This window comes from Rhinolophus sinicus, linkage group LG01 (assembly GCF_036562045.2).
Source record: "Rhinolophus sinicus isolate RSC01 linkage group LG01, ASM3656204v1, whole genome shotgun sequence".
Taxonomy (NCBI): Eukaryota; Metazoa; Chordata; class Mammalia; order Chiroptera; family Rhinolophidae; genus Rhinolophus; species Rhinolophus sinicus.
In genome coordinates this window covers 157,813,181-157,841,112 of record NC_133751.1, presented here as the reverse complement: position 1 = coordinate 157,841,112, position 27,932 = coordinate 157,813,181, and the positions used below count along the sequence as shown (strand labels likewise).

The 27,932-nt window shown below is 40.5% G+C and overlaps 1 protein-coding gene and 1 pseudogene across 5 annotated transcripts in view; both read right to left on the bottom strand.

The window, feature by feature from the left end:
• Positions 1 to 27,932, bottom strand: part of RAPGEF4 (Rap guanine nucleotide exchange factor 4) — a 277,635-nt gene that overhangs the window by 223,402 nt on the left and 26,301 nt on the right. For all 5 annotated transcript variants that reach the window (XM_074338157.1, XM_074338103.1, XM_019727445.2 and 2 more), the window contains exons 2-3: positions 2,941 to 3,083; positions 260 to 348 (exon numbers count right to left, since the gene is read on the bottom strand). In XM_074338157.1, the coding sequence (XP_074194258.1) occupies positions 260 to 348; positions 2,941 to 3,083 (232 nt within the window). The remainder of the gene's footprint in view (positions 1 to 259; positions 349 to 2,940; positions 3,084 to 27,932) is intronic.
• LOC109445227 (proliferating cell nuclear antigen) lies at positions 9,886 to 10,660 on the bottom strand (annotated as a pseudogene).

Genomic DNA, 27,932 nt, shown 5'->3' with positions numbered 1-27,932 from the left:
AAGCTCCTGGAAGGCAGGCAATGTGCTCTTGCATTTCGTGTTCCAACAGCTGGCACCATACTCAAATCACAGGAAACATTCAATACCTATATTTCTTGAGTAACTTCATAAAGGAATTCATCAAACACTTGAACTCCTTACGATGGGAAAGAGGAAGTGGGTTTGAAAAAATGTAATTTTTATGGCATAAAAGACATAAGGTGTATTTTTAAAAAGGAAAATAATAAATCGTACTTAAAAAAAGAATAAGGTATCTTACTTGGTGACTGCTGGTCTCAGATACTTTAACATCCAAAGACCCTGCCAGGACAGCATACCAGTTTGTTCCAATATCACCTTGACGAAATACTGAAAAAGAAACAGGAATGTAAACAAAGCCAAACATAAGCTGGTTTTACCGCATGCTCAGATAAGTTTCTCACTGGTATTATAAGCATGACTTGGACCGAGCTAAGCTCACCACTCTGCCTTTACCTGTTCCCACAAAAACCATTTTTCTTTTCCTCATCTATCAACAAAGCTACATCCTATTTATTCAACATTGTACGAACTGGAACTCTATGAAACAGAACTCTTTCAAATTTACAGAGCAGTAATAAAGGACGGTAACCCAAAATACTATAGGAACCTTTAAATTTGAGAAAAACTGAGTGATGTTCTATGTAATTTATCTTAAATACTCACACACTTCATTGTGTTGTGATTCCTGGAATGTTATTACTCTAGATGGGGTACATATTAACAAGGTTTGACTCAATAAAACCAGACCACTACCCCAATTTCCTATGTCTATCTACATTAAAAGCAATGTGTTTTCTAGGCTAGAGCATCTCCTTTTAAGCTAACCAATGAAGGATTAAGAAAAACAAAATCTGCTTTAAAAGTTTGAACTCTCGTACTATCATGCCCATTTTCTTGTTTGGTTTATAAATTCTCTGCTTTTAGGTTTTAGGAGTTAACTGCTCTTTGGAAATGGCTCTCATCAGAAGTTTCTGAACATCGTTTTGCTTTACTTTTGTAATCTCAGAGAGAAATACAGTTAGATAGGACCTCAGTTCCCTTATCACATTAAGAGCAGTACTTGGGAAAGTCATTCTGAAACACTGGTTCAAAAATCTCATGCAAACCCAACAATCCTTTTCAATATCCTAGCTAAATAACTAGATGGAAGGATCTGACATTTTAACATTCTTTTCAGTTAGAGTCAGAGTTGTAGGGATTCAATGAGAAATTACATGACAACCCAGTGGGACAGCTGAATTCCGGCCAGGCTACTGCTCACTGCATCAGAGCAAGCCTCTGGGAGCCACAATTAATGACTACAAGCTGCTCTAAACTCCCCGACTAAGACGTGCAGTGGAAAAGCGAAGAATGACAATGGCGCCCTGCCAAGTGCAATGATAAGCTTAGGATGGGGGATTGATGAGTTTGTAGTTGGCCTCTCCAGTCACTGCTGTTCCCAGCCTTTGGAAGTGACTTAGGTTAGAGTCAGAGCTTTGCCTTTTGCGAACTTTCTGGCCCCGAAAGACGTTACCATTTGCCAGTCAATTTCATATTACATATGATAGATCCATTCTGAAAATGGCTTTAAGAAACAGAAAATGGAGTCTCATTCCCAAGAGAATGAAGTTTGCGATAGCAATAATGAAAGTATTAGCTTGAAAACAGTAGTGTATGGATAATTTTTTAAATAGATGTGTGACTGTGAGTGTGTACATGTCAGAAAACATCTTGAAGGATACACACACAGTGTTAACAGTAATCTCTGGGTTTGGGGATTGCAGGTCATTTTGATTTTGTTTGTCTTCTAAATTTTCTATGATGTGTGATAGACCCTGTTGGTTTCCCATCCAGAATCATGCCCTCCCTCCTTCTTATCTAACTGAACATTATACATACAAGGATTATATACAAATTTCCATGCTCCTTCAAGGGCCAAGTGCTCTGAGCATATGAATTTCTTTCCTGGCATCACTGTGGTAGTCATGATTGGTTTAATTCAATCACAGTGATCCCATTTTCTTTGCCAGTGATTGGTTTACACATGGACATGTGATACAATTCTGGCCAATAAAACAAGATAGGAAGTCTGCTGGGGGACTTCTGAAAAACAGACACAAGAAGAAATAGTCCTTGGCAGGACGTGTTTGTAATGGCATGTAATGTCTCCAACTGCTATAGCTGTCTAAGAATTATTTGGGACAAGTCTGAGGAAAAAAGCCAACACCTGAGAATGCATATCAAAAAAAGAAAAACAGAAAAGACAGGTGGACCTGGGACCTAAATAATGTCACTGACCACTTAATTAACCAACCCTGAAGCCATCCTACCTCGAGACTTCTGGTATATGAGTAATTGATTTTTCCTCTAGTATGAATAATTGATTATTCAAGCCAGTTGGAAGGAATTTTTCTGTTACTTCAGCACAAAGCATCCCAACTGGTAGAAAAGCATTATTTTTTAATGAGCAAGTACTTGTTTTAAATGCAGCTATGACCCTTTCATTTTATTCTCCCTTCCCCTTATTCCTACCCGGAATAGATGATACCACTGAAATTAATTCAAAACATTACTATTAGCATTAGTTAAGAGACCTTTATCTTTAATATCCTACTGGCTAACATATTTCTTGGGTCAGAGAAAATAATTATTTGAATTTCTAAGGATACAGCTGAATATATGATTCAGTACATCCTTCCAGCTCCACCTGGAAAGTAGGCTGCCGTGGAGGGACCATTTTACGTGCTGTGAACAAAGATGTTAAGGAAATGCCTACACAGAACTGAAGAAACAAAGCATAGGGACATGTCAACCTAATAGCTTCAGTTGAAGCTCAAATATTTGGCACATAAATACCCCACGTGCTATCTATTCCACAGGATAACCACAAATAAGCACAAACCATACATGGCAGTATACCACTGGAGTTCCATTTCTTACATGTTATTCCTTTTTCCAGATTCTCATAATAACCACATAAACAGATCTGATGAAGGAGATTTGGGTGAAATTTCTCAAAAGCTTTAACTTCTTTCAGTCGTGTGAAGATTATATCCACATCTTCACTGGATCGTTCCAATGGTCTGTAAAGGGGGAAAAAGGCACAAAAAGCTGTATCAGTAAGGATTTCCTTGAGTCAACATGCATTATTCTAGTTATATTCAAGTTTGTGCAACTATCCCATTGCAAGTTTTCGTTGTAAATGTTTATCTACCTATCCCCATCACAGGAGTTTCCAAGCTTTTGTCTGCTATTCACCTTAAATCATGACTATTACAGATGGTGTGATATTGTGATTTGTAATAAGAAATATATATTTGGTCTTTGTCTACTTTTTCTGGCACACAGCTCCTACAACTTGTAAATTCCTATGTAAGAACCATAAGGGTATCTTTTGTTATATTTGGTGTTTTGTCCTCAGTCACTGAAATGCTTCAGAACCATGAAGGTGAAATGATGTCTCATTATTCTTAACAAGCCCCTTTCAACTACAACTGAGTTTATGTTAATGAGGTGATTTTTTTGGAAAGCCCCTAGTAATCTAAGGATGGTGACTGGTTGCCAGGGAAACCACCAAATGATTAGAGGGTTGGAAGCTCCGTGCCCTTTCCCATACTTTGCCCTGTGCCTCTCTTCCATCTGGCTTTTCCTGAATTATATCCTTTTATTTAAAAACTGACAATCTACTAAGTAAACTGTTTTCCTGAGTTCTGTGAGCCACTCTAGCAAATTAGTCAAACCTAAGGAGGAAATGGTAGAAACCTTTCTGATTTTATAGCCCATAGGCCATTTATAGCACAGGTGACAACCTGGACTTGTGGTTGGCATCTGAAGGGGGGTTAGGGGGTCTGCTTGTGGGACTGAACCCTTAACCTATGGGACCTGATACTATCTTCAGATGGATAGAGTCAGAATTGAATTGAGTTGGGTTGAATTGCAGGACACTTAGCTGGTGTCTGAGAGTCGCTCCTCTGCTGTCAGAAGTGTCTGGAGTATGGTAGTAGTGTGAGAGTAAAGGAAACACAAAGGGAGTGAGTTTTCCCTTTGCAGGTGCTATAGCAAGAATCAACTTCAGAACCAGGACTTCAAAGTGATACTTTTGGGTACTGTTTAATCTTTTAAAAGCACCAGGATATGATAACATACAAGAAAACACAGATTTTACTTAAAATGGAGGTCACACACAAATGCCTGCAGGGACCAATCAGCTAGGTATATAAGTAAAAAGAACCAAATATAAGGGGGGGGGGAATCTCTGCTATAAGAAAACAATGGTGAAAGCATGAAGACACAGAGAAGTGCTACTCAGCCTCAGTGTTGAGAACACTATAGGGAATGGTGGGAACCACAGCAAACTGCAGAGGTGGGAGCATCTACAGGGAGTAGCTTTTATTCAGTTACTGGTTTTCTGTGGAAACTGGCCCAGATGTTAGATCTTATCATTGTTCAAGGAAAGATAGATATCCAGATCACGTTTCTTAAACATTCTGTGGGCCGCACAAAATATCTATGGACTGGATCCAATTTGTTAACCACCATTCGTATTCTCTGGATTAAGACGAACCAAAGAATCAAATAAAAATTGGATAGTTTTATAGATAATAGAAAAATTGTTCTTTCTTTGAGCAGTTTTCCAAGTCTATGCTTTCAATGTGCTTTGCTGGATCATATGATGTTCCTTGATAGATATTTCACATTAAATAGAAACTACCCTGTGTGTGCTCTAGACCATTCTGGGGTCAGAAGAAATGAGCGGCGCAAGGATGTGACTGAGGTAAGTAGCTCTCACTAAGGCCCTGTGCTCCCCTGAATTTCCCAGCCTCCCGTGCAGTTATGTTGAAGCCATGCTCCGGCCAGTAGTCTGTGAACAAAACTAGCATGTATCACTTCTGAGGTGAGACTGTTAGGAGCCAGGCTGTGTCTCCTCCATCTCTGCCTTCCTCCCCACAACTTTGAAGGATGTTACGGGTTGCAGTGTGTCCTTCCCAAAATATATATTGAAGTATTAACACCTGGTACCTGTGAGTGTGACCATATGTGGAAATAGTCTTTGCTGATGTAATCAAGTTAAGATGAAGTCATAGAGATTACTCCAACGACTGGTGTGTCCTTATAAGAAGAGGGAAATTTGGATCCAGAGACACTGGGAAGATGACCGTGTGAAGGTGGAGGCAGAGATTGGAGTGATGCATCTACAAGCCCAGGAATGCCAAGGATTGCTGACAACCACCATAAGCTAGAAAGAGGTAAAGAAGGCTCTTGCCCCAGAGCCTTCAGGAGAACATGGCCCTGCTGACTTCAGACTTCCGGCCTCTAGAACCATGAGAGAATAAATTTCTGTTATTTTAAACCACAGAGTTTGTGGTATCTTGTTTGGGCAACCCTGTGAAACTAATACAGCAGGCATGTGTTTCCGATGCCATAGCCACAAGATGGAGACTTTGTGTAAGTGACAAATAAACCTCCATTGTGTGAAGCTACTGGGATTTGGGGGTAGGAAGTACCACATCATCACGTAGACTAATACTGAGGTCAGGACCAGATGTGCCACAGTTCCAAGGCACTTGGGACATTGTCAGAGGAAGGCAGGTCCCACCACGGAGATGAACATTTTTGGAGGATGTGCACAGATGACTTGCCACTTAGGGGAAGACCTAAGACACGTGCTTTCCTGAGTTTTGGTGGGAGGCTCTTCACCTGCCCCCATCACACTTTCAGAAAACTAGACTCAGAGAATATGCCCACAACCTCGGGTAGTCTCTCAACTAATCTCTACTGAAAGGGCTTGGACTCTACTTCCTGGAGAGGGGGTAGGGAAATCCTGCTGCATTGGTGCCCAGTTTACGAGATGACCAAAAGAGCTGAGAGGTGTGCAGGCTTCACCAAGGAAGGTACAGCTCATCAGTATCAGTGCCCACTCTACCTTTTGGCCCTTTGGAAGGGCTTTATAAACTCCCTACCAGAAGTTACGGGGCTTTGAAAGAGGGGCTGGATCTTGAGCAGTTAATAAAGGGGTGTAGACAACTTTCAATGAGTCTTTGTGTGCCCAGTGGGAAAGCTGGCATAGGTGCCTCTCGGTGAGAAGCCAAGCCAGCAGGGCATACTCTGTGGAAAGCAGTGTTGGCACCAGCGGGGGATCACACCAGCCTCAGCAAGCAGCGACGTGAACTCCATGAGTCGCTGCCATAGCCACCCTGGCACTCACCTGCCAACCAAAAGCAAGGGCAACATTTAGGTGACCACAGGAGGAATGACAAGGACCACATGAGCAGGAAATTGACTGGACATTGATACAGTGGATACTACTTAGCTACACAGGAAAAGAGATTAGAATATATCTCCCATCAAGAAGGAAAGCAGCATCCCATTTGTTTATTCTACCTAGAGCTTCTCCCCTATTAGGAAGGAAGACCAGGGCAGCTTAAAAACATGTGGGGCCCAACACTCTCCAGAAGAAACCATAGTCCAGAAGAAACTGGATTCCAGGAGAAACAGAAAGCTGTAGCAGAAAAACTTTCCTACTTCCATACCGTCTGAAACAAGCACAAAAGAACTTCAAGATTCGTAACCAGACTGTATGAGGCCAAGTGCAGATACTTGGAAAGACAAAGTTAATTGGAGATAACCAGGACACATTTGGAACCCCTCTTCCTGATATTTTCTTTGGGCACCCCAAATTAGGTCCTAATAATGTCTCCCATTGTTTAAACATTTAAGCCACAGAACAATGAAACAGTTTATCTGTCATTGGTTACTTCACTGAGTGGGGAAAATTCCACTCAGCTATTACCTGACATCTTGACCATCCCACCACTGCAATCTACTACTGGTGACAATCACTCTGTTGCCCCACTTCTCAGGAATCTATAATTTCCATGCTACATAGAATCTCATCTATGTAGAGGTCATACCCAGCACTTCCCTTATAGACTCCCCAGTACAAAGTAGAGGGCCAAGCACACAACAAGTCCCTGGGTGTGATGTCCTACGGTGACCTCAAACTAAACTCACCTGCTCTCCCACATCTGCCCCTGCACCTGTACTCTCTCTTTCCGTGCAGGAAGCAGGCTCGTCCTCCCTCATCATATCCAGGTAATTCTACCTGCTCAGTGTCTCTCAAATCCATCCCCTCCTCTTAACTGCCACTGGCTCAGCTGACTGACAACGAGGGCACACGAAGGTGTGTTAAGACATGAAGCTGAACAGCATGGCAGTCCTTTCCTTGGGTTTCATCTCATAGTCAGCAGAAGTATTTTAAGCAGGGTAGTGACGTGATTGGATGCACAGTTTGGAAAGATCACCTTGACTGCAAGTAGAGGCAGATGGGAGAGAGTCAAGACTGGCTGCCAAGAGGCTGGCTAGGAAGCTGTTGCAGCTTATCAAAATGATGAGGTGGGTTTCTCTAATTATAACTGACTCCTTTCCACTCCCTTAATAACTACACAGAGCTGGTCTCCTAAGTTAAAGTAAGTCAAAGCTCCAAGTCAGAGTTATTTTCCCTAGCCAAGCATCTGACACCCAGCGCCCATTTTTTAGATCACTTTTTCAAAAACTTCACTTTTAAAACAACCACAAAAAAGAATCATTCATAAAAAAAGACACGGTGGTAGACAGGCGTCTAAGGTGACCTACTCCCTGTATAACAATCCCCCTGAGTGTGGACCGGAGCTGTAATTTGCTTGTAGTTAGTAGAACATGGCAAAGGAACGCCATCACTCCCATGATTATGTTGGAACACGGCAAAGGTAAAGAAATTTTGCAGATGTAACTAAGATCCCTAATCAGTTGACTTTAATCAAAAGGGGGACCCTCCAGGTGGGCCTAACCTAATCAAGTGCATCCTTTAAAAGAGCGTAGAAGTGGGAGATTCTTTTGCTGGCCTTGAAGAAGGAAGCTGCCATGTTGCAAGAAGGCCATGTAGCAAGGAACATGTGAGGCACCTGGCTGGCAGCTAGTAAGAAAACAGGGACCTCAGACCTACAACTTCAAGGAACTGAATTCTACCAAAAGTCTTGTGTGCTTGGAGGAGGTCCCCGAGCTCCAGAAAGAAACACAGCCTAGTCAGCACCTTGATCTCAGCCTTTAAAACCCTGAGCAGAGAATTCAGATTAGCCATGCTCAGGCTCCTGCCCCATGGAAAGGCGAGAGAAGGTATGCTGTTCTGGGCCACTGAGTTTGGGGTAATTTGTTACACGGCACTAGAAAACTAACACAGGCATGAAGTTATTTTCTCACACGAATTCATTTCCTTGTGACCAGCTTAGGGGTCACTTCCCTCATGGAGCTTTTCCTTACAACCTTCTCTCTCTTCTCTGAAATCCAATCGGTAACATTTTATTTTTGCATCTAATCTCATTATTTTTATTATTTCACATTTCATGCATGTAAATTTCGTCTTCTTGGAGATACTGTCATTCATCTGTTCATTCAGTCAGTATATACTATTTGGGTCTTATTGTTTTATGAACCACTGAATCAGTGTGTTTTCCTGCTTTATATGACTATAAATCTTGGGGTCTTTTACTTGTTTATTTTAAACCCAGCTATTCATGGAAGACCTCTTGCATCTTGCTGCATGTCCAGGTTTTCCCCTGTCCCTCTCCCCTCATCCCCTCTGCCCTCTACCTCACTATCTGCTGTTGGAGCCCCTGCTGGGAACAAATTGAGGAAACCACAGAATAAGTGGATAAAGATGCTAAGTCAAGGACTTGATTCAAGAGCAGTTTTTTTCTTTTCATGGTTCAGCTATTTCACTCAGCTGACTAATGAGGGTGTGGCCCTCCCCAAGGAAAGGGCTTACAAATATTGATTATCATATACCCAACAACAGGTCACCTAAGGGGAGAGATTTCTGCTGATTTTATGGTTATTGTACATGTTTTCCCACAAATGCTTATGTGTTATTATTTTGTGCTCTGTTATTGTTTAGTGCTAACTCCTACAGAAGCTCTGGGGGACCTCATGGGACAATGGACTCCAACACCCTAAGTCAGAGCTGTGGGGGTGCAGGAAGTAGGTGAGGAGGGGAAGGGAAAGGGGAAGGCAGGACTGCTCTCTGCCCAGCTGCCTTTTCATGACCATAAAGTCAGCCAAGAAGTGGGCAGCAACAGACTTAATGGCACTGTCTTCGCATGGGAATGTATGTAATGCTTAATTTGCTCAACTACTTCACTTGTATCTTTTTAAATTCAAATAACTTTTATTTAAATTGAAAACAATTCTTAAAACTGCATTAATAGTCAAAACTCTATGTTATATGAAAATCCTAAGGAGTATTTCTATATAAGTCAGAAGTAGTTCTAGGTTAACAAGACCAGATTTGACTTAGGACTTTATCCTTTTAACAAACTGTAAAGAATGGACAGGGCGGACAGATGGCTCAGTTGGTTAGAGCGTGAGCTCTGAACAACAGGTTTGCCGGTTCGATTCCCACCTGGGCCAGTGAGTGAGCTGCACCCTCCACACTTAGAGTGAAGACAATGAGCTGCCACTGAGTTTCCGGAGGGGCAGCTGGTTAGAGCGCGAGCTCTCAACAACAAGGTTGCTGGTTCAATTCCCACATGGGATGGTGAGCTGCACCCCCTGCAACTAAAGATTGAAAACGGCGACTGGACTTGGAGCTGAGCTGCGCCCTGCACAACTGGACTGAAGGACAATGACTTGGAGCTGATGGGCCCTGGAGAAACACACTGTTCCCCAATATTCCCCAACAAAATTTATTTTAAAAAAATAATGGAGAAAAAAATAATAGGTTATTTACAGAAAACATTATCTACCTATGTACTCAGAGGTACAAATTTGGTGACAGGAGACTTAAGGACATGCTGGAATCTCTGAAGCAGTTCTCAAAGAGCTTAGTTTTATTTTCTTAGATTTTAAGACCACCTAAGATCCTTCTTCATCCTTGATGGTGGGAGCCAGATAGTATTTTAAATGTCCCATATCAGCAATTTTATACTCTACAACAAGGGGTACATCTGCAGACATACTGAGTGTTACTGTAAGAAAGAGTGGAGTGGCTTTTGTAAAGAAGTTCAGGTATCTCAGTGCAAAAGTTAGCTGAAATGGCTCTTTCATCTCTATGGCAACAGCTTCTTCTTCTATATAGACATTACTTGCTTGTGACAACTTAATATTTCCATTTCCAAGTTCCCCACTTGCAGAAAATTTCACTCCATCCTTTGCACAGGAAATTACAACAGCATCTCCAATATGACTGAGATCTCAGCATATACGTGCAAATTCACCAGAAGGCATCTTTGCTACACAGCTACACTCTTATTCTGGAATCCCAAGTTGTTCAACATCTAAATCTATGAACTTCATTTCATAGTCTGAAACCTTATTTGATTTGGAGCTTCAAACACCAGTGCCAAGGTGTCCGCATTATTTCAGCCCTTCGTGTAATGATGTCTTCGATGCTGCACACTTGAATATTTGGGACATGCTAGTGAAGCTCACACCCAGGGCCAGTTGCAGCGACACGTGTCAAAGCCCTTGGAGTGCAGGGTGAGCTTCACTAAGGAGACATGGGACATGTCCATACTCTGCAAGTTCACCGGCTGGAGCTGATGTTCCAGCAGGCCTCGCTGATGAGGTCCTTAAGTGCCTCCAGCACCTTCTTCAGGATGGAGCCCTAGACCACGAGCACCTCCAACATGGTGGTGGTGTCGCAACAATGTGGCTACAAGCTAAGGGAAGGAGGAAGGTGTAGCTGGCTTAGTCTTCACAGGATGATGAGAGCAAGCGGGCGAACACAGCAGTAAGAGCCGGAGACCGAGGAAGTTCACTTCACTTGTTTTTTTTGTTTGTTATTTTTAATATATTTTCAATTATAGTTGACAGACAATATTATAATAATTTCAGGTGTGATTTTTTAAATTTCCAGATGTCTTTTGAAGATCAGTAATATATTTCAGAATATTAGGTATAATGTTAACTAAAACATCTGCATTAAAATGACTTTGCAGTTTGTTCATTTTGTTTTACCCGTATCTTAGTGTTAAAAAGGCTAGTCCCCTCCCCTCATGAACTGTTAGATCCAAAATAACACCTGGGAGCTCTACAGTTTATAAAAGGCTAGAGAAATTATTACTAGAACCACCATCTCCATCACCATCACCATTAGCCACAAAGACCTTTTAAAAGACGTACGGAATGAAAGCAATGAATAAAGTGCTTAAAAACAGAGTCCTCATGTGCCTTTTGAAGGTTTTATAGATAGGTGTGCATGTATGTTTTTCTCTATTATAACAACAGTAAGATCTCAAACACTATATACTTGACAGTCTTGGCCTTTTTGTAACACTAGTAACTTTTCAAAGGGCTTTGAAAATTTTGATCATCACAGCCCTGTTAAATGAAGCAGGTTTCATGAACCCCATTTTACACGCAAAAACATTTGACACAGAGGTTATGTATTAGTACGCTAAAATCATGTGTATTTATAACGCCAATGATGACATGGAGCTATCAAAAGTCTTTGTAACTCAAGATGCTTACCACTTATCATGTTACCATTGTAATTATACGATTATTAACCACTTAGAATACTGAAATGTTTACTCTTGACTAATTACAAATTTTCTCAATAATGTCAACCAAATTCAGAAAGAAGGTGTTGAAAATGTATTTATTTAATCTGCAAATATTTACTGAGTGTCTTCATGAGGAAAATAAAGCCCTTGAGTGATACAAAGAGGATGGTTCCAGCACACAGGAAGTTAAAATTGAATTAAGGATATTTGTACATATTCAGCAATTATCAAGCTGAAATGTGGTAAGAAGCACAATTAAGGGGAGTAAGAATTCAGAACAGACATCACTTACAGATGAAAGTTCTACAAAGACTTCGTAAAGGCATTATTGTAATTCTCCCTAAAATCAGTCCTTTCTCATTTCTCTTTTTATGACTAATAACACCATTGTTTGGTCATTTAGTCCTAAAAATGTGTATCACTATGGCCCCTGTTCTGCTGACTCTTTTCCCTGAGTTTCCTACCTGCTAAACCCCCACCACCACACAGACTCACACACACACACACAAAGATACACAGACACACATATATACACACACACATACAGAAATGCACACACACATAAATACACACATACTCGTACATATACACACATGCACACACACATCCCACAACTCAATCAACTGCCAAAATTCTCTCTCAGTTCTTGATTCTGCTTGTGTTCAGAGAGATTCAAAAGAATCCCCCTGCTGGATCCTGAGACCCCCAGCGTAACTGCAGCTTTTTATCCTCACAGCTAAGACTGACTGTCACAAGACACACCAAGACCTTGGTGACCCTTTCCACGCACGCCTGCACCCCTGCCATCAGGGAGCACAACCCGTGAAGTCTGCAAATTCCTGGCCTAATGCCTCCCTATTTAGAAATCATGCCTGCTTGCTGTTGTCTCTACAAAAGAGTGAAGGAGAAAACTGCCCCTCAGGGTCCCAAATGAGATCAGAGAGTCGTGACTGCAGGTCACTGTGGACCTCCATTTTGGCCCTAAACAGAACAACAGAAGGGATCAGAATACCTCCACCTCCCTTTCGCAGACAACCACTCTGTCATTTGTCCCATGGCAGAGAGGTACCAGCTCTGGAACCCAGGGCTATTTGGACAGTTGAAAACACTCACCTTCAGGCAGAGGGCCAGAACAGCCCTGCTAATAGCTAAATAATGCTTGACCCTGCATTTGTTTGTGAATAGACAGAGAGAGGAAAACCTTTTTGATCCGGCTCAGTGGGTTGCCATTTGTCTCAGTACAATTAAAATGAAAATACAAAATCAAAGTACAACCTTGCCCAATTTTAACAGAGCGTTTTCAAAAATCTTCTCTGACTGATCACAAGTGTCTAAACTCAGTGCAGGGTCATCAGGCCGGATGGACATAAGTCTCACCACAACCCTCCCCCAGGCCCCAGCCAAACTGGGATGCGTACCGGGGCGCAACCAGCACATAAAATAGAACTCTGTCATGGTTCTCCCTAGGTGATGCACTTGTTCTACCAGCACTAAGTTAAAACTAATTTCTTCTGGCTCCTTACAATTTTAAAATGGCTTCTGGGATGACTCAGATAACTTTAAAATGCTTTCAAGGTTAGTTTGAACATCAGGTGTGTTTTTTTCTCTATGCAATTTTCACCATAATAAGCAGAGGATCTCAAAAATCATTCCACAGTTCTTAGGGCTATACTCAGATTTGAGATGACTCTGTTTAAAAAAAAAAAAACTGCCACTACTATAGCTAAATTTTTGGAACCCCCTAAAGGCCTTTAGGTTGTGAGGATTAGAGAATAAAAACCTCTTGAGTTAGAGTCTTCTGATAATTTTCATTCTTAGCCTTCCCTATTCCTGGGCAACAAAAAAAAGGCCCTTGAAGGAGACAGAAAGTGGAAAAAAGGAAGAATACTGAGGATGAAGGGGAGAGGTGGCGAGGACATTACCTAGAACAGGGATTCTCAGTCTTTTAATCATCCCAACCCACCTGAGGCACAGGATACACACCCATGAGTAGAAGCAGACAGAAGTACATTTTAGCAAGGAGTTTTGTAAACGCCTTCCCTTCTCTGGATCCGCTGGTTGAAACTCTGGCTTTCAAAGAGAAGTGAGAATGACACTGTAATGGCAGACACATGTCATTATATATTTGTCCAAACCCAAGGAATGTAGAACACCAAGAGTGAGCCTTAATGTAAACGATGGACTTAGGGTGATGATGACGTGTCAGTGTCGGTTCATCAGTTGTGACAAAGGTACCACCCTGGTGGGGAAGGCTGTGCATGTGTGAGGGCAGGGGACATAAGGGGATTCCCTGACTTTCCACTCAATTTTTCTGTGAACCTAAAACTACTCTGAAAAATCAAATCTAGTTTTAAAAAGAGAGAAGGAAGTGGTTCATAAATCACTTGTTTATTTACTTGTTTATTTTAAACCCAGCTATTCATGGAAGACCTCTTGCATCTTGCTGCATGTCCAGGTTTTCCCCTGTCCCTCTCCCCTCATCCCCTCTGTCCTCTACCTCAGTCTCTGCTGTTGGAGCCCCTGCTGGGGACAACTTGAGGAAACCACAGAACAAGTGGATAAACACGCTGTTAGGGACTTGGTTTGAGAGTAGTATGTAAGTATAGCATTGAAAAGAGCGCTGGTTAGATTATGCACAATAGCCAAGATGTGGAAACAAGATAAATATCCATCAACAGGTAAAGAAAATGTGGTATATACATACAATGAAATATTTCTCAGTCTTAAAAAAGATGGAAATCCTGCCATATGTGACAACATGGATGAACCTGGAGGACATTATACTAAGTGGAATAAGCCAGTCACTAGAGGACAAATACTACATGATTAGTCAAACTCATAAAAACAGAGAATAGTGGCTGCCAGGGGCTGGGGAGAGGCGGAAACAGGGAGTTACTGTTCAATGGACATAAAGTTTCAGCTACACAAGATGAATATACTCTAGAGATCTGCTGTACTACCTCACGCCTCTAGTTAGCAATACTGTATTGGGCACTTAAACATGTATCAGGAGGGCAGATATCATGCTGATATTCTTATTACAGTTTAAACAAAGAGTGCCTATTAGAAGTCAGGAATGGTGACACTTATTCCTGTCACTAACATTAAGTTGCTGTGTGATCTAGAAAGTGTCCCTAGTAAAAGCCTCCTTAGGAATCAAATACACATTTTCATTCATTGATTCATTCACTCAACAAATATTTACTAAACATTTACAAGGAGCCAGGCCCAATTCGATGGCATTTTTCTAAGAACACTGACCTGCGCAATGGGCTTTTTGGAAGAAGTGAAGATTGCAAAACACTTTAAAAATATGTTGCAATATGCAATACTAAAATAGTACTAAAACACTGATGGGTTTCAACACATAACTGGGTGAAGAGTCTCATTTCTTCCCTAAGATGTCTTTGGTCATTAGAAGAATTCACCCTGTGAATGAATAGTGTCAATTTCAATAGATGCTGTGAATTGGAAGAAGTTACATGTTTTTAAAGTGTAGAACTACACAGCATGTAGAAGTAAATATTGGTACCATGTTTCCCCAAAAATAAGACCTAACCAGAAAATAAGCCCTAGCATGATTTTTCAGGATGACATCCCCCAAACATAAGCCCTAATGCATCTTTTGGAGCAAAAATTAATATAAGATCCAGCCTTATTTTCGAGGAAACACAGTATAAACCGAAGGAGGGTAATTTGATAGTATCTACCACAAATTAGAATATTTTTTATTATTTTCAGGTGTTCAAAACAATGTAATAGTTAGACGTTTATACCCCTCACAAAGTGATAACCCCCTCCCCCAATGTACTACCCTTCTGACATCATATATAGCTGTTACAATTCCACTGACTCTATGCTGTACTCCACATCTTGTGACTCTCTCTCTCTCTCTCTCTCTCCATATATATATATATATATATATATATATATATATATATATATATATATATATATATTTACAGTTGACATTCATTATTGTTCAGCTTCAGCTTCAGGTGTACAGTGCAGTGGTCAGGCATCTACACCATCCCTGAAGTGGTCTCCCTAATAAGACAAACGTCCATCAGATACCCTACAAAATTTACAACATTATTGATTTATTCCCCAAACTGTCTTTCATATCCCCGTGGCAATCTTGTGGTTACTGATTTGTGCTTTCTAATCCCCTCCCCTTCTCTTTGATCCCCACGCCCCTCCCATCTAGCAACCCTCAGTTTTTTCTCTATATCTCTGGGACTATCTCTGATGAGTTTATTCATTTATTCTATTCTTTAGATTCCACATACAAGTGAGATCATACGGTATTTGTCTTTCTCTGTCTGACTTATTTCATTTAGCATAATGTTCTCTAGATGTGGAGGAAAGGGATCCCTCGTGCACTGTTGGTGGGATTGCAGATTGGTGCAGCCACTATGGAAATCAGTATGGAGGTATCTCAAAATATTTTAATGCAATAATTCCAATTATAGGACTCCTGCAGAAATTTTTGCACATATGTAAAATTGTATGTATAAGGATGTGATATAAAATATATTTATATATGAATATTAATGATAAATCCACACAATGGAATAGTATGCAAACTTTAGAAAGAATGAGGATGCTCTATGGATATGAAAAAATCCAAGGTATCATTCAGTAGAAAACAGGGCTTAGAAGAGTGTATATAATGTGCTGTCTCTGACATATGGCAGAGAGAAGAAATATATGCATATATTTTTATTTTTCCTGTTTACCTAGAATGAATACACACACACAAATATTTCCGGAATCCAGACACTTATTTGTACTCTTCCTGGCCACACCACCACCATCACTCCCCGACTACTGCGACGGTCTCGCAGCAGCAGTGCCTGCTTCCACCCTTGTGGCCTCTTAGACTCACTCCTTGCAGGATCCAGAGTGATCGTTTCCTGATTGAAGACAGATCACGCCATGTCATTGCTCTAAAGTCTCCAGTGGCTCCCCACTGCATTCAGAGTAAACCCCAAGTTCCCACATCTGAACCCCATGCCCCACTCCAGTCACCAATTTCTTCAGAACCTCGTCTTCTGCTATTTATCTCTTACTCCCTCTTGTCGAGACACACAGGTGTCTTTGCTGCACCTTGAGGCCTCAGAACCCTTGCAATCACTATTCCTTCTGCCAGTGATGCTCTTTCCCCCGACAGCTGCAAGACTCACCCCCTCACCTACTGCAAGGCTGAGCACAAATTCTCTTCTCAGGGACGCCTGCCCTGACTTCCCTACTTAAAACCACAGTCCTCCTAGCAGCACCTAAGCCACTTTTACCCGGCATTCTTCTTTTCCATTGCACTTAACTCTTCCTCACATAATACTTACAATAATAAGTGATTTATGATGACGATTGCCTGCACTAGAATGGAAGCTCCATGAAGGCAGGGGTTTTGTTCAAATTACTGCTATATCTCCAGTACCTTGAACAGTATCTGGCATATAGTAGGCGCCCAGTGAATATTGTTAAAAGAATAGATATACCTTTGTGCCTTTTGCATTTGTACACGAGAATGTATTATCATTAAAAGTTAATATTTCAAAGAAAATTTGATGTTTTTTCATTAAGAAACAGCAAAATGTTTGCTGTTTTCTACCACTCTTACAAAACCAGAGCAGTAATGATTCCTCAGGCTACTCATGTTCTCAGTGAAAAAACGCACAATGAATCATTTTTTTTTATAACAGCTTATTTATATAGTAAGATTTCTTGTAGGATCCATTTATATTTTCCCTCACATGAGCCTGTTAGGCCATGCTAATTTTCATGACTAATTTAGCAAATCTAAATATTTAAAAATGTGTGATATCATACTATTTATGTATTAAGCCTTTTCTGAAGGTAAAAATCATATGAGAAATGGAACCAGGCAGTTCTAAAACTATATCCCAGAAACAGGAAGGGACAGGTACCATTTTTTTTTTCAAGAGATGTACTCAAAGAAATCTATTAAACTAGGCCCAAATTGAAAACGGTTCTAAATTAGAATATATAATATAGCACCAGCAACTACAAGGGGGGTTATTATTCTTGTGTGAAGATAATTAGGATGTTCCTGTGGCAACTAATCTCTCCTGAACCAAATTACTTGTAGTGGATGTAAATATATTTAAATGGAGGTAGGGAGATGGGCCTCAATTTTATCTTAGTTGATAACTAACAGATAGGAACAGCAATCGTGGTATGTAGACGCATTGGATGAAGACAGGTCTCTAGGTTAGGGATGAGATTATGGAAGTTCGAGTGTTCAGTCCACATGAGGAAGTGGAAATCAAGCAGAAGAACTAAATAATGGAAGAGAACTTCTAGCAAAGAACCCAAGAGAGGACAGAACAAAGAACTTGGTAGGTCAAAATAGGCATCATTTGGATGAGAACCAAGAGCTTTCAAGTAGAATTTATTTCAACAGCTCATAACGTGTTATTAAACAACACATATTAGCCAAGTGTCAAAAAAGCCCTATAGGCGACTTTAGTTCACTAGCAAAATCGTGTCTCTATTTAATGCTCCACATCAGTCACTTAAGTACTATGTAGAATGGCAATTTGTTTTTGTTGTTTTTTTAATTTAAGAAATTTCTATTTATTAAAAATATCTATTGTTTCATTATAAAAGATGGAGCAATTCCACTTCTGGCTATGATGGAGTAACTAGTGCCGGAACAACCCTCCGCAGTAAAAAATTTTACAGTTGAACAAAATACATGAAGCAACTGCCTTCAGAATTGGATAACAGGATAACACGGGACTAGGGTCCCAGAAAGAAGGGAAACACAAGAGTTGATCCACATAATAGCCTTGGTGTTTTGCCTGAAGATACTTTCTGGAACACAAGTAGGGATGGAGAACCCAAGCAGAGCATGACAATCTCACTGGGCTGGTGTGGCAGTGATTAGAAGTCAGGGATGCTGAAGTGGTTGGAATTTGCAGCAAAGTGAACCAGAGAGAAGGAACTGTTCATAGAAAGAGCCTCAAATTGAGCATAGGGGCCTTCTTAAGTCATTGGCTGCAAATGTGCAGGCCAATACTCATGAAGAGGCCTGGCAAACAACAGTTCCTGGGCAGTGTAAGCTGAATGGAAATTCTAGAGGTCACACAGTATATAGTATCTCTGACAGCCAGAGTAGACAGACCTCACTGATCATCCTGGACATTCACCTCAGACTCGAAAAAGGCCATGCTAGGTCAAGACCTACACCAATCCCAACAAGGCTTAAAAATAAGCCTCAACACAAACCAGCTGATTAGCCAGTAGGTGAACTGCCTATGAAACAGAAGTTGACATTCTTTAAAGAAAGAACAAAATCCAGAGTCTCAATATCATAGCATCACATAATCAGAAATTACTACATAGGCAAAGAAATAGGAAAATGTGGCCCACAACCAGAAAAAAAGTACATAGAAACAGATCCAGACATGATAGATGTTAAAAATATAAAACAGGGACTTTAAAACAGCTATTATAAATATGTTTACGGATTTTAAAAGAAAAGATTAGCATAATCTGTGAACAGATGGGGAGTATCAGTAGAGAAATAGATACTAAAAAAGGAAGCAAATGGAAATTCTAAAACTGAAAACTAAAAAATACGAAAAGAACAAAATTCACTGGGTGGACTTAAGAGTAGACGCGGCAGTACAGAAAAAAAGATCAATGAACCTAAAGGCAGTCAGTAAAAAGTATCCAAACTAAACCATGGAGAGAAGAAAGGTTAAATAAAATAATGAACAGAGACTCAGTGACAGTATCAAGAGAGTTTAATCTACATACAATTGAAGTCTCAGAAGGAGACAAGAAAGAACATGAGGAAGAAAAAATATTTGAAGAATAAGTGGCTAAAATTTTTCTAACTAAAAGGCAGTAAATACCCCAAAGAGTCTAAAATGTTATGAAACAAAATTTTCTGCTTTGACTATAGTGGATTAAAAATGGCCACAAATGCTTTGTCACTATCTCCATCAAGAAGTGAGATTTATTTCCCCTCATCATGAATCTAGGCTAGCCCTGTGAACCACAGAATGTGGGTCACGTGATACTATGTGATTTACGTTTGGCACTACTACTAACAAGCTGCATTGCCTTCCTTATCCGCCTTGGGCATTGGCTGCCTTATATCCAAAAGGGAGCAGTGGGGTTAAATCTTCTTTGAGATCCTGTCCATCTTTAGAAAAGCTTAAGTTCTAAGAGGAATTAAACACTGAGCCAAGGAATAAATAAAAATAAATCAGGATGCTATGTCAAAGTCTTACCTTATCATTATTTAGCAATTCAAAACCCGACTATCTTAACTGAAATGAGCCAGGACCTTCCAGATCTATATTGCTAAGTGAAAATACACTTGGGAATTTGGTTGGAACAATGTTCTCTGTACGGTATAAATGACTATGGCCTATAAGTTAAAACTACACAGTATAAGGTCCTATCAGCTAAAGATTATTGATAAACGAATGATTATTTGAGGCACTGTAGGATACATTTCTAAGATATTGTCAAATTCTCGTTTCTTTCACAATGCTCAGGCTTTACTAGTGAGTAGACTGTTAAATAAAACTAGAGTTGGCTAGTAGAGAAAATATCAAATGTGATTTTTCATAAATTTTTGTCACACTAAAACCTGTTGTCATGCCCACCTACTAAGACACCTCATTTCTATAGTTCCAACACTGCAAATGCCATGGGAAACAGCTGCTAAGAATTTCATTCTGGTATCCCTTCAGGGTGTAAAATGGCAAGAGTAGTCTTCACCGACACAAATTTCCAGCACGCCTCACTGCAGAGAATGAAACGCCCCAGGCAGCAACATGATCTGTGCCAAGGACATATGGCAGGGATTATGATTAGTTAGGGATGGAGATTCAATTTGACAGTCTTTCCTTTTATTGTTAGTCATTTTGGTTTGCACAGTGATCAGAATTAACAAACCAGGCTAGGTAGGCTGGTCCATAGAATGCTGATTTAATAAAAAGAATGCTGGCCTTGCATATAATGTCAGGCAAGGTTTGAATTATTACATCCATCAGCTCTGACTACCTAAGCAATAAAAGGCTTAGAGACAAAGTTCCCCAAGGGCCAGTGGCTGGCCAAAGCCAGTATCAGAAAGGGACCTTGCCATAGTCATGTGAGGTCCATTTAAATAAATAGTGTGACTCTCCACCCACGTCAAAGACACAGCTCTAGCTTCAGAGATTGTAACAGACTTCCTAAATGCCAGAAGCAGATCCACCCTTTAGTCCTCCTGGGAGGAACAGGAAGCCTCTCCTTGGGGCCAAGAAACAGATGCTCACACACGTATCAGGCCCAAGTCTCCCAGGAAGCGAAACAGGAAATACCTTCGTCCCACAGCTTGTCTTCACCCAAGCAGAGACAAAAGGGCACCACAATGCTTAATTTCAGTCTCTACCTCTGTCATTCAACAAATCTGTTGTTTGTCTACCAAGTACAATGTACAATGAAAAATTCTTTCAGAGTCACAGGATGAAAAGGACTTTGATTCTGCCCTAAAACAACTTTTGATCAATAAGGGGATCTAAGACTTCTATCTAAATGATAATGCGAGGATGAAAGCAGTTATCTGGGTCCATATAAAGGTCTACAGACATCTAAATAGAAACTCCTGGGGATTCAGAGGTAGAGGAGGCGTGAATGAGTAGAGGTTTCACAGAGAACTTTCTTCTTCCAGTGCTCAGCTTTACACAGCATTTTGGCTGCAATTTGAACCAGGTCATGGAGAGGTGGCAGCAATTGTATGAGCACAAAGGGAGGGTAGCAGGTTCCCAGGCAACAAGGTCCTAAAGCATGAGCACAGGGGTGGAGGGAGGAGCCAGCAGTTCCCATGGTTCAAAGTTCCATTCCGGTGGTTTCTCAAAGAGGAAAACTGAGAAATAAGATTGGGACCCCATGAGGGCAGGGCTGGCATGTGAGCCAGTGAGGAGACAGACTATCTTCTGCTAATCATGGGGGTCAGCAAAAATTTTAAGAAGACTGAAAAAAATCAGAGCCATCATTTTGGAAAATTAGTCTTCTAGCAGGAAATGAAACAGAGGAGAAAGGGGCAAAAGGTGACTAATTGGGACAGAGCTTTAGGGCTCCAGAGGTCATACTTTTCACAATATCATGCAGCTTTCACTTCCGTGCCACTTACAAAAACATCCACAATCTCATCCACAGGTGTGACAAAAACTGTAACTCTCTTCTTCTCTCTCCAATGCCCACTGAGAAGTGGTGTGACACTGAGTCCAGTGCTTCCCAGGAGTCATGGCTTATCCTACATTGCCAGTGACATTATTAATAGTGCTGCCATTCGTTCTCCTGCTTTGGATGATAAATTACACACGTACCTTACTTAGATAACCTTTCTCCTTCCACCTCTCTGCAGGCGCTCTCCTAGATATCGGGTGCAGAGCCAATTTGTATAGTTTGCAGCCCTTTCCCCTCACTCGCCACACACCATGTGGAGATTATGCAGTCAATTTGTCTCCCTCTCCAAGTCACCAAGGTAGTCCCCATTGTTCTGACTTTAGAGCGTCTTTTTCCCCAGCTCCAGGACAGTGGGGCATAGCAGGAGGCAGCTCCATCTGAAAAGGTGCTGGTGTTGGGAGAGCGGGGCTGGGATGGCAGAGGAGACACAGGGAGAGGGCACAGGGACCCTCAAGACTAGGGCAGGGAGAGATGGAGGACAAGGGCCAGGACCTTTGTCTTTTCTCACCTGCAAGCATCAGTGGGTGTGTGAAGATGATGCAACGGTACATGGAAGCAAGAAAACTCACAATGTGGCTGGACTGTATGAAAGCAATATTAATTACAGTCATTTATTTGAACATCATGGGAACCATTTGTCCCTAATTATAATGCTGTCCCAGAACAAATATGTAAATCATGGAAGGTGCCAGATCAGTTTTATTATAGCTTTATTTAATTATAATAGTAAACACTCTATAGATGTGAATAATTATCATCTGTTACTCACGTGGCGTGATCACTTGTTTACATTACTGATTCCTGTTAATATTAACAAATCATCTTATACAGTAAAGATCTAGATTTTTCAGGCACCTATGAACATTTGTGGGAAAGAAAATGCCAAGCCAACAGGAATGATCTTTAAAAACCAACGTAAATGTACAAAAAGTGTCACTGCGCTTCTGAGTGGGCCAAAATTACTAAATGAAACGGAGAACAATCACCCACTCGGATGAAAGTCAGCCTAACGAATTTAAATGCAAGAAAAAAGATCGAAAAGCGGTTACTGACTTTTCCTGGAAGACCTGGATGGATGCTGAACAGGTTCAGACAGCAGGGGCTTAAAGTGAATGAGTAACACAACCAGTGAAAAAAAAATTAAGAACACAAAATGTTTGATCAGAAAATAAACTTGACTCTTCTTCTCCCAGGCCACGGGCAACTTTAGCTCAGGGACCGCATCTGATACTTTGGATGCCTAGCACAGTGCCTGGCACCTAGTAGGTGCTTAGTTATTCACATATTCATTCAACAAACATATGAAGCATTTAATGAATCATTGATTCATTAAATTTGTTTCATAAATGAACTTTAAAATAACTTTTTTGCTCCATTTTAAATTTGTTTGTTTTTATTTTCTGAATTCAAAAATAATCTTTGTATTAGTGTCCACATTTCAACAGTTACTACTTTCTACTAGATGGGTATCTTTTTATTTTTCTTGAGAAACAGACATTTTTCTTCATGAATTAAACGTGGATTTTTATTTAACCTTCACGGAAATCTGCTTATTGTTCACAACCTAACAACTGTATCTACTTTACATTTTTGTTAAGCTTATAGGTGCATATAAATTAACATTTTAAAAATAACATTAAAAGTGTTGTGGGTTTTTTTGAAATAATACTTATGAGGGTTTATCCTCTCTTAATTAAAGAATGCATTTGGGGAAAACATTTGGAAAAAAATCAGCCACAATCACAACCTCCTCATATACACTCATTTTACCACTCTTCACCTAGCTAAAACCTATTTTATTTTGCAAAAATGGTACCAAACTATATGTATTATTTTGTAACAACTGAACTGTTTTACATTTCCACCTACAACAGCGCCTCCCAACCCTTTTTCAGGTCATGACACTTGTAGAAAATTACTAGGCTAAACTGACACAGGTGCCCAAGCCGCCACTGAAGCTCAGGCCGCGCCAAAGGGGAGGGACTCATTCGCTCAGGCTTCCCAATGCTGCGCTTCAGTTGGGGAGTTCTGACCCAGAGAACAGTTCTGTAAGTGTGACTGCTCAGGGCCCAACCAGAGGACATTATTTCCTAAATCCACGGGACAACAGATGTCAACATTCTTCAACTTACTCATCCAGTGCAGCGCCTCCTGAATGTCAGCATGTCATACGCTGTAGGTACGTGAACAAGAGGTATTCCCTCTCTTCAAACTGTGTACATTCAAACAAGAAAGACCCTTCGGTAAACAACCATAACAACCTGGCTGCACTGTTTTGGGAAATTATAGTAAAAAAAAATAGCAGCTGCATTTATTCTGTTCTTATTAGGGGACAATCAATGTACTTGCTTTACATATATGAAGTCATTTACTCCTCAAAATAGCGTTATAAGGTAGGTATTTTATTATCATCCAGATGGAAAAACGGAGCTTTAGTAAGTCCCCCAATCTCACAGTCAGTGGGGGTAGCCCAGAACCAGACTCTCACCCACCATATTTCTAATCAGGGCCGCCAGAGATCTGTGTGTACCCCAGGCGCCAGGCAGGCTGATAACTGGGAGCCATCTGAACGCTCTCTGACTACTGGTTCACTGTTTACTTAGCAGAGAGACTGAGCACAGAGTAGGGAAAGCAGAGGAGGACCAGCCAGTGGCAACCCTCAGCTGCTCCTCCGTTCCATCAAGCAGCTCAGCCACGGTGCAGATTTGCAGACCCTGCTCAACAAACAAAAGTGGCTGTGCATGCACACCCCACCACCAACACCAAAGAAACCAAGCTTGCATTTAATTAGTGCCACCCTCTTGAGAAGGGACTTAAACTACATGTGGTTAGTCATGAGCGCCTTATAAACCCACGCTCAGAGCACTGTATTCAAGCAGACCTCCCATCGCTAAAGAGCATTCGTTGTATGAAGAGTGTGGTAAACCTAGAGGTGCCAGATTTTGCAAATACAAATTCATTCGAATTTCAAGTAAAGGGCCAAGTATAAGTATGTCCCATTGCAATCATCAGGACATAATTATATTTTAAAATGGTCTGTCCTTTATCTGAAATTCAAGTTTAATTGTGTGTCTTGTATTTTATCTGAGAAACCAAGGGGAGGCCAATTTTCTCCATCTCTTCTTTCTGTTGATGTTTTGGAACCTCTTATACATTGGTGCCCAAGACAACTGTCACCTTTCAGCACAGCTCAGGTTATACCTGATTCACAATACCAAGATTTGTTCTATATTTACACACAGGAAACGGAAACGGTGAGCCAAAGCCCGTGTCCTTCACCGCTATGCGTGTGCCTTCCCAGTGGTATTCACGACTGTGAGAGGGCAAGGAGAGCTGTGGTGTGAACAGGATGCTTCCACCCAGAGCACCAATTTTACAGAAAGATTTCTGAGAAAAGAAGTCTTGCGTTCTTGAATTTTCAGAAGAATTTATCACATGGATACACAGTTGCTCTCTGGTTTTCCATCTTGGTCCAAGTCAGGTTTTTTCATACAAAACAGGAGGCCATACGTATTTTCAGATGTGTGAAAACACTTCACATTTGGTTCTCTGGAGTTCTGTGGGAATTCCCAGCATCAGCACCGCAGCGCCGGACAGTGCCAACATGTTTGGCAAGAACTAGTGGTGCTAACGTCACCAGCGCAGCCAGCTGGCACTCTCCCGCCTGAGTGTTCACGCCAGGAAGTGTGATTTCTTGATGAATCCATAGAAGCTTTCTCCCCCCCCCCTTTTAGCTGCAAAAAATCTACTGGCTCCCACAAACTAGTGCAATGTCCTACTGGCATTGCTAAAAAAAAAAAATGTGATACGTCATATGTTTTGTTTACAAGCACGAGACTATCAATAGCTCCATTCTCTGTTTTAGGGAAAGTCCCTATAACATAACACCAATCCAAATTAAGAGTTTTTAAATGATAGATGTATTTTTCCTTTCTACATTTTAAAATAGCAATGCATTTCTTGTATGGGTAACTGTCTGTTAGTGAATTCATTCTTTCAATGACCCTGAGCTCCCTGACTTTAACAGCATCCAAGACTTCACCAGGTAGAGATTTGGACCTGTCTGTGCACAGGCAGTGCATACATTTTGTCTCAGTTAATAAAAAAACTCATGCATCAAAACACGAATCACTAAAGACTGGCACCTAGCGGCACCGTTTAATTTTCCCACAATGAACTCAATGGAGAAGATGCTGGCAGACCCCAACCACAGACAGTTATTTGGTGGTACGCACAAAGTACATCGAAAAAGCACAGGAAGGTGTTTATATGTTTATTTCAGATAGAGGTTTTATCGATTTGCAGCTACAAACAAGCCCAAACCACTTTATATCCTGAATGGGAAAATCCTGAGCTACAACTATACAAAACTACGACTCTTATAACAATATCAAAAGCCAATTATGCACATTTTGAAGTAAAGTTGCCAGAATTTCTTTTGTAGCTAAAGACAGCAGACTTGGCAAAAGCAGGACAATTTTTTTTTTTTTTTTTAAGATGGGAAATGCAGAAATCGCTTAGAGCTTTCCTGGAAGATGGTTTTAGAATTGTCATGGAAGGTGAAACTCAGAAGAAAATGTGGTAAAAACACTGTCCAATAGCTATGTCCAAATATTTTTTCTTTGGCCAACAAGAGGCAGACAGGCTGAAAAGATACTCCTGTCAAACAATTCCATCAAACAAATTGTACTGTGCTCAAAAAAAGCATGTCTGAATTGGCTGAAAGACAGAGGTTAAAATGACTCTATCAAGCAGTTGAATAAAATCAGGAACATAAATGATTTCCCCCAAATACTTATAATGGTATAGAGTAAACACATTCAAATGGACAGTGACTGAGGGTTAAACACAAATACATGAATGAACAAATAAAACTTGGCTATGAATTTCAAATAGCATACATCTTAACAAAAGATACCAGAACTATCAGGAAGCATGAAGGCCAGCAGAGCTGGGCTGGAGATTCAAATTCAGGAGTCATCAACAGACACCTACCCGCCAGTTGAGTCCATGAGGAAGACGAGATTGTTCAGAGAGGGAAAGTTGCCTGATCAGGAAAACAAGCTGAAAATAGAACTCCATGGACACTTTTTTCTTTTCGCTTTGTCAGAAAACAAAGACAAGTGGTCATGTTGCCAACTTTCCCATTTTTTTTAGTTTTTAACCTTAGAAATACATGTCCATATACATGGAAAGTGCAAGCATTTCTAAAATTTTATTTCAAAGTCAGCTATCAATGAATTTCAAACACAAACTGGGAAAAAGAGAAAGAGAATACAATAATAAGTGAGAAGAAGTTTGAAACACTAAAGAAGGAAATTATTAAAATAAAATTTAAAAAAGGGAACACACACCATAAAGGCACTAGCATGAAGGTGGGATGAATTGGTATTGCCCAGAGAAGAGTTAGAAGAAACAAAGTGATGGACGCTGCGCATGAGTCTGCAAGAGCTGAGTCAACAGGTCAAATGCTACAGAGGTCACGTAACAGAAGGACCTAAAAATGTTGCCTGGATTTAACAATAACCAGCTCACAGGTAACCTTTGCCAAAACAGCTTTTCTGGAAAAGTGGAATAGGATAGGTTCTTAGATGTATGTATTTTATTTTTGCACCTCTCTATGGTATAGTTTGTCTATTACATCTTTTTACATGAATGTTCTAGTAGTTTCCAGCCAAAAACTGGAAAGACTCTAAATGTCCATCAACAGGTGCTTGGATAAACTGATTCTGTATATCCATGGAACGACATACTACTCAGAAATGAAAAGATATGAGCTGTTGATACATACAGCAACACTGGTAAATCTCAAAACAATTATGCTGAGTGAAAGGAGCCATCACAAAAGACTTTTCTTTCTATGGAATGATTCCACTTAATGTGAAATTCTAGAAAATGCAAACTAATCTGTAGTGACAAAGGCAGATCAGCTGTTGCTTAGGGGTGAGAGGGGGTGTAGATGGGCCAGAGGCTGAGACCGTAAAGGGGAGCTAGAGAATTTAGGGTTGATGGGAATGTTCTCAATAAAGCTGTTTTTGATAAACATATAAAATAAAAGTGAAAATTCAGTTCCTCAATTGAACTAAAAATATTATAGGACATAACAAATTTACAAAATATCTTGTTTAATTAGAAATGATAAGCCCACTATGAAAGGACAAGAACTCTAATTCACATACG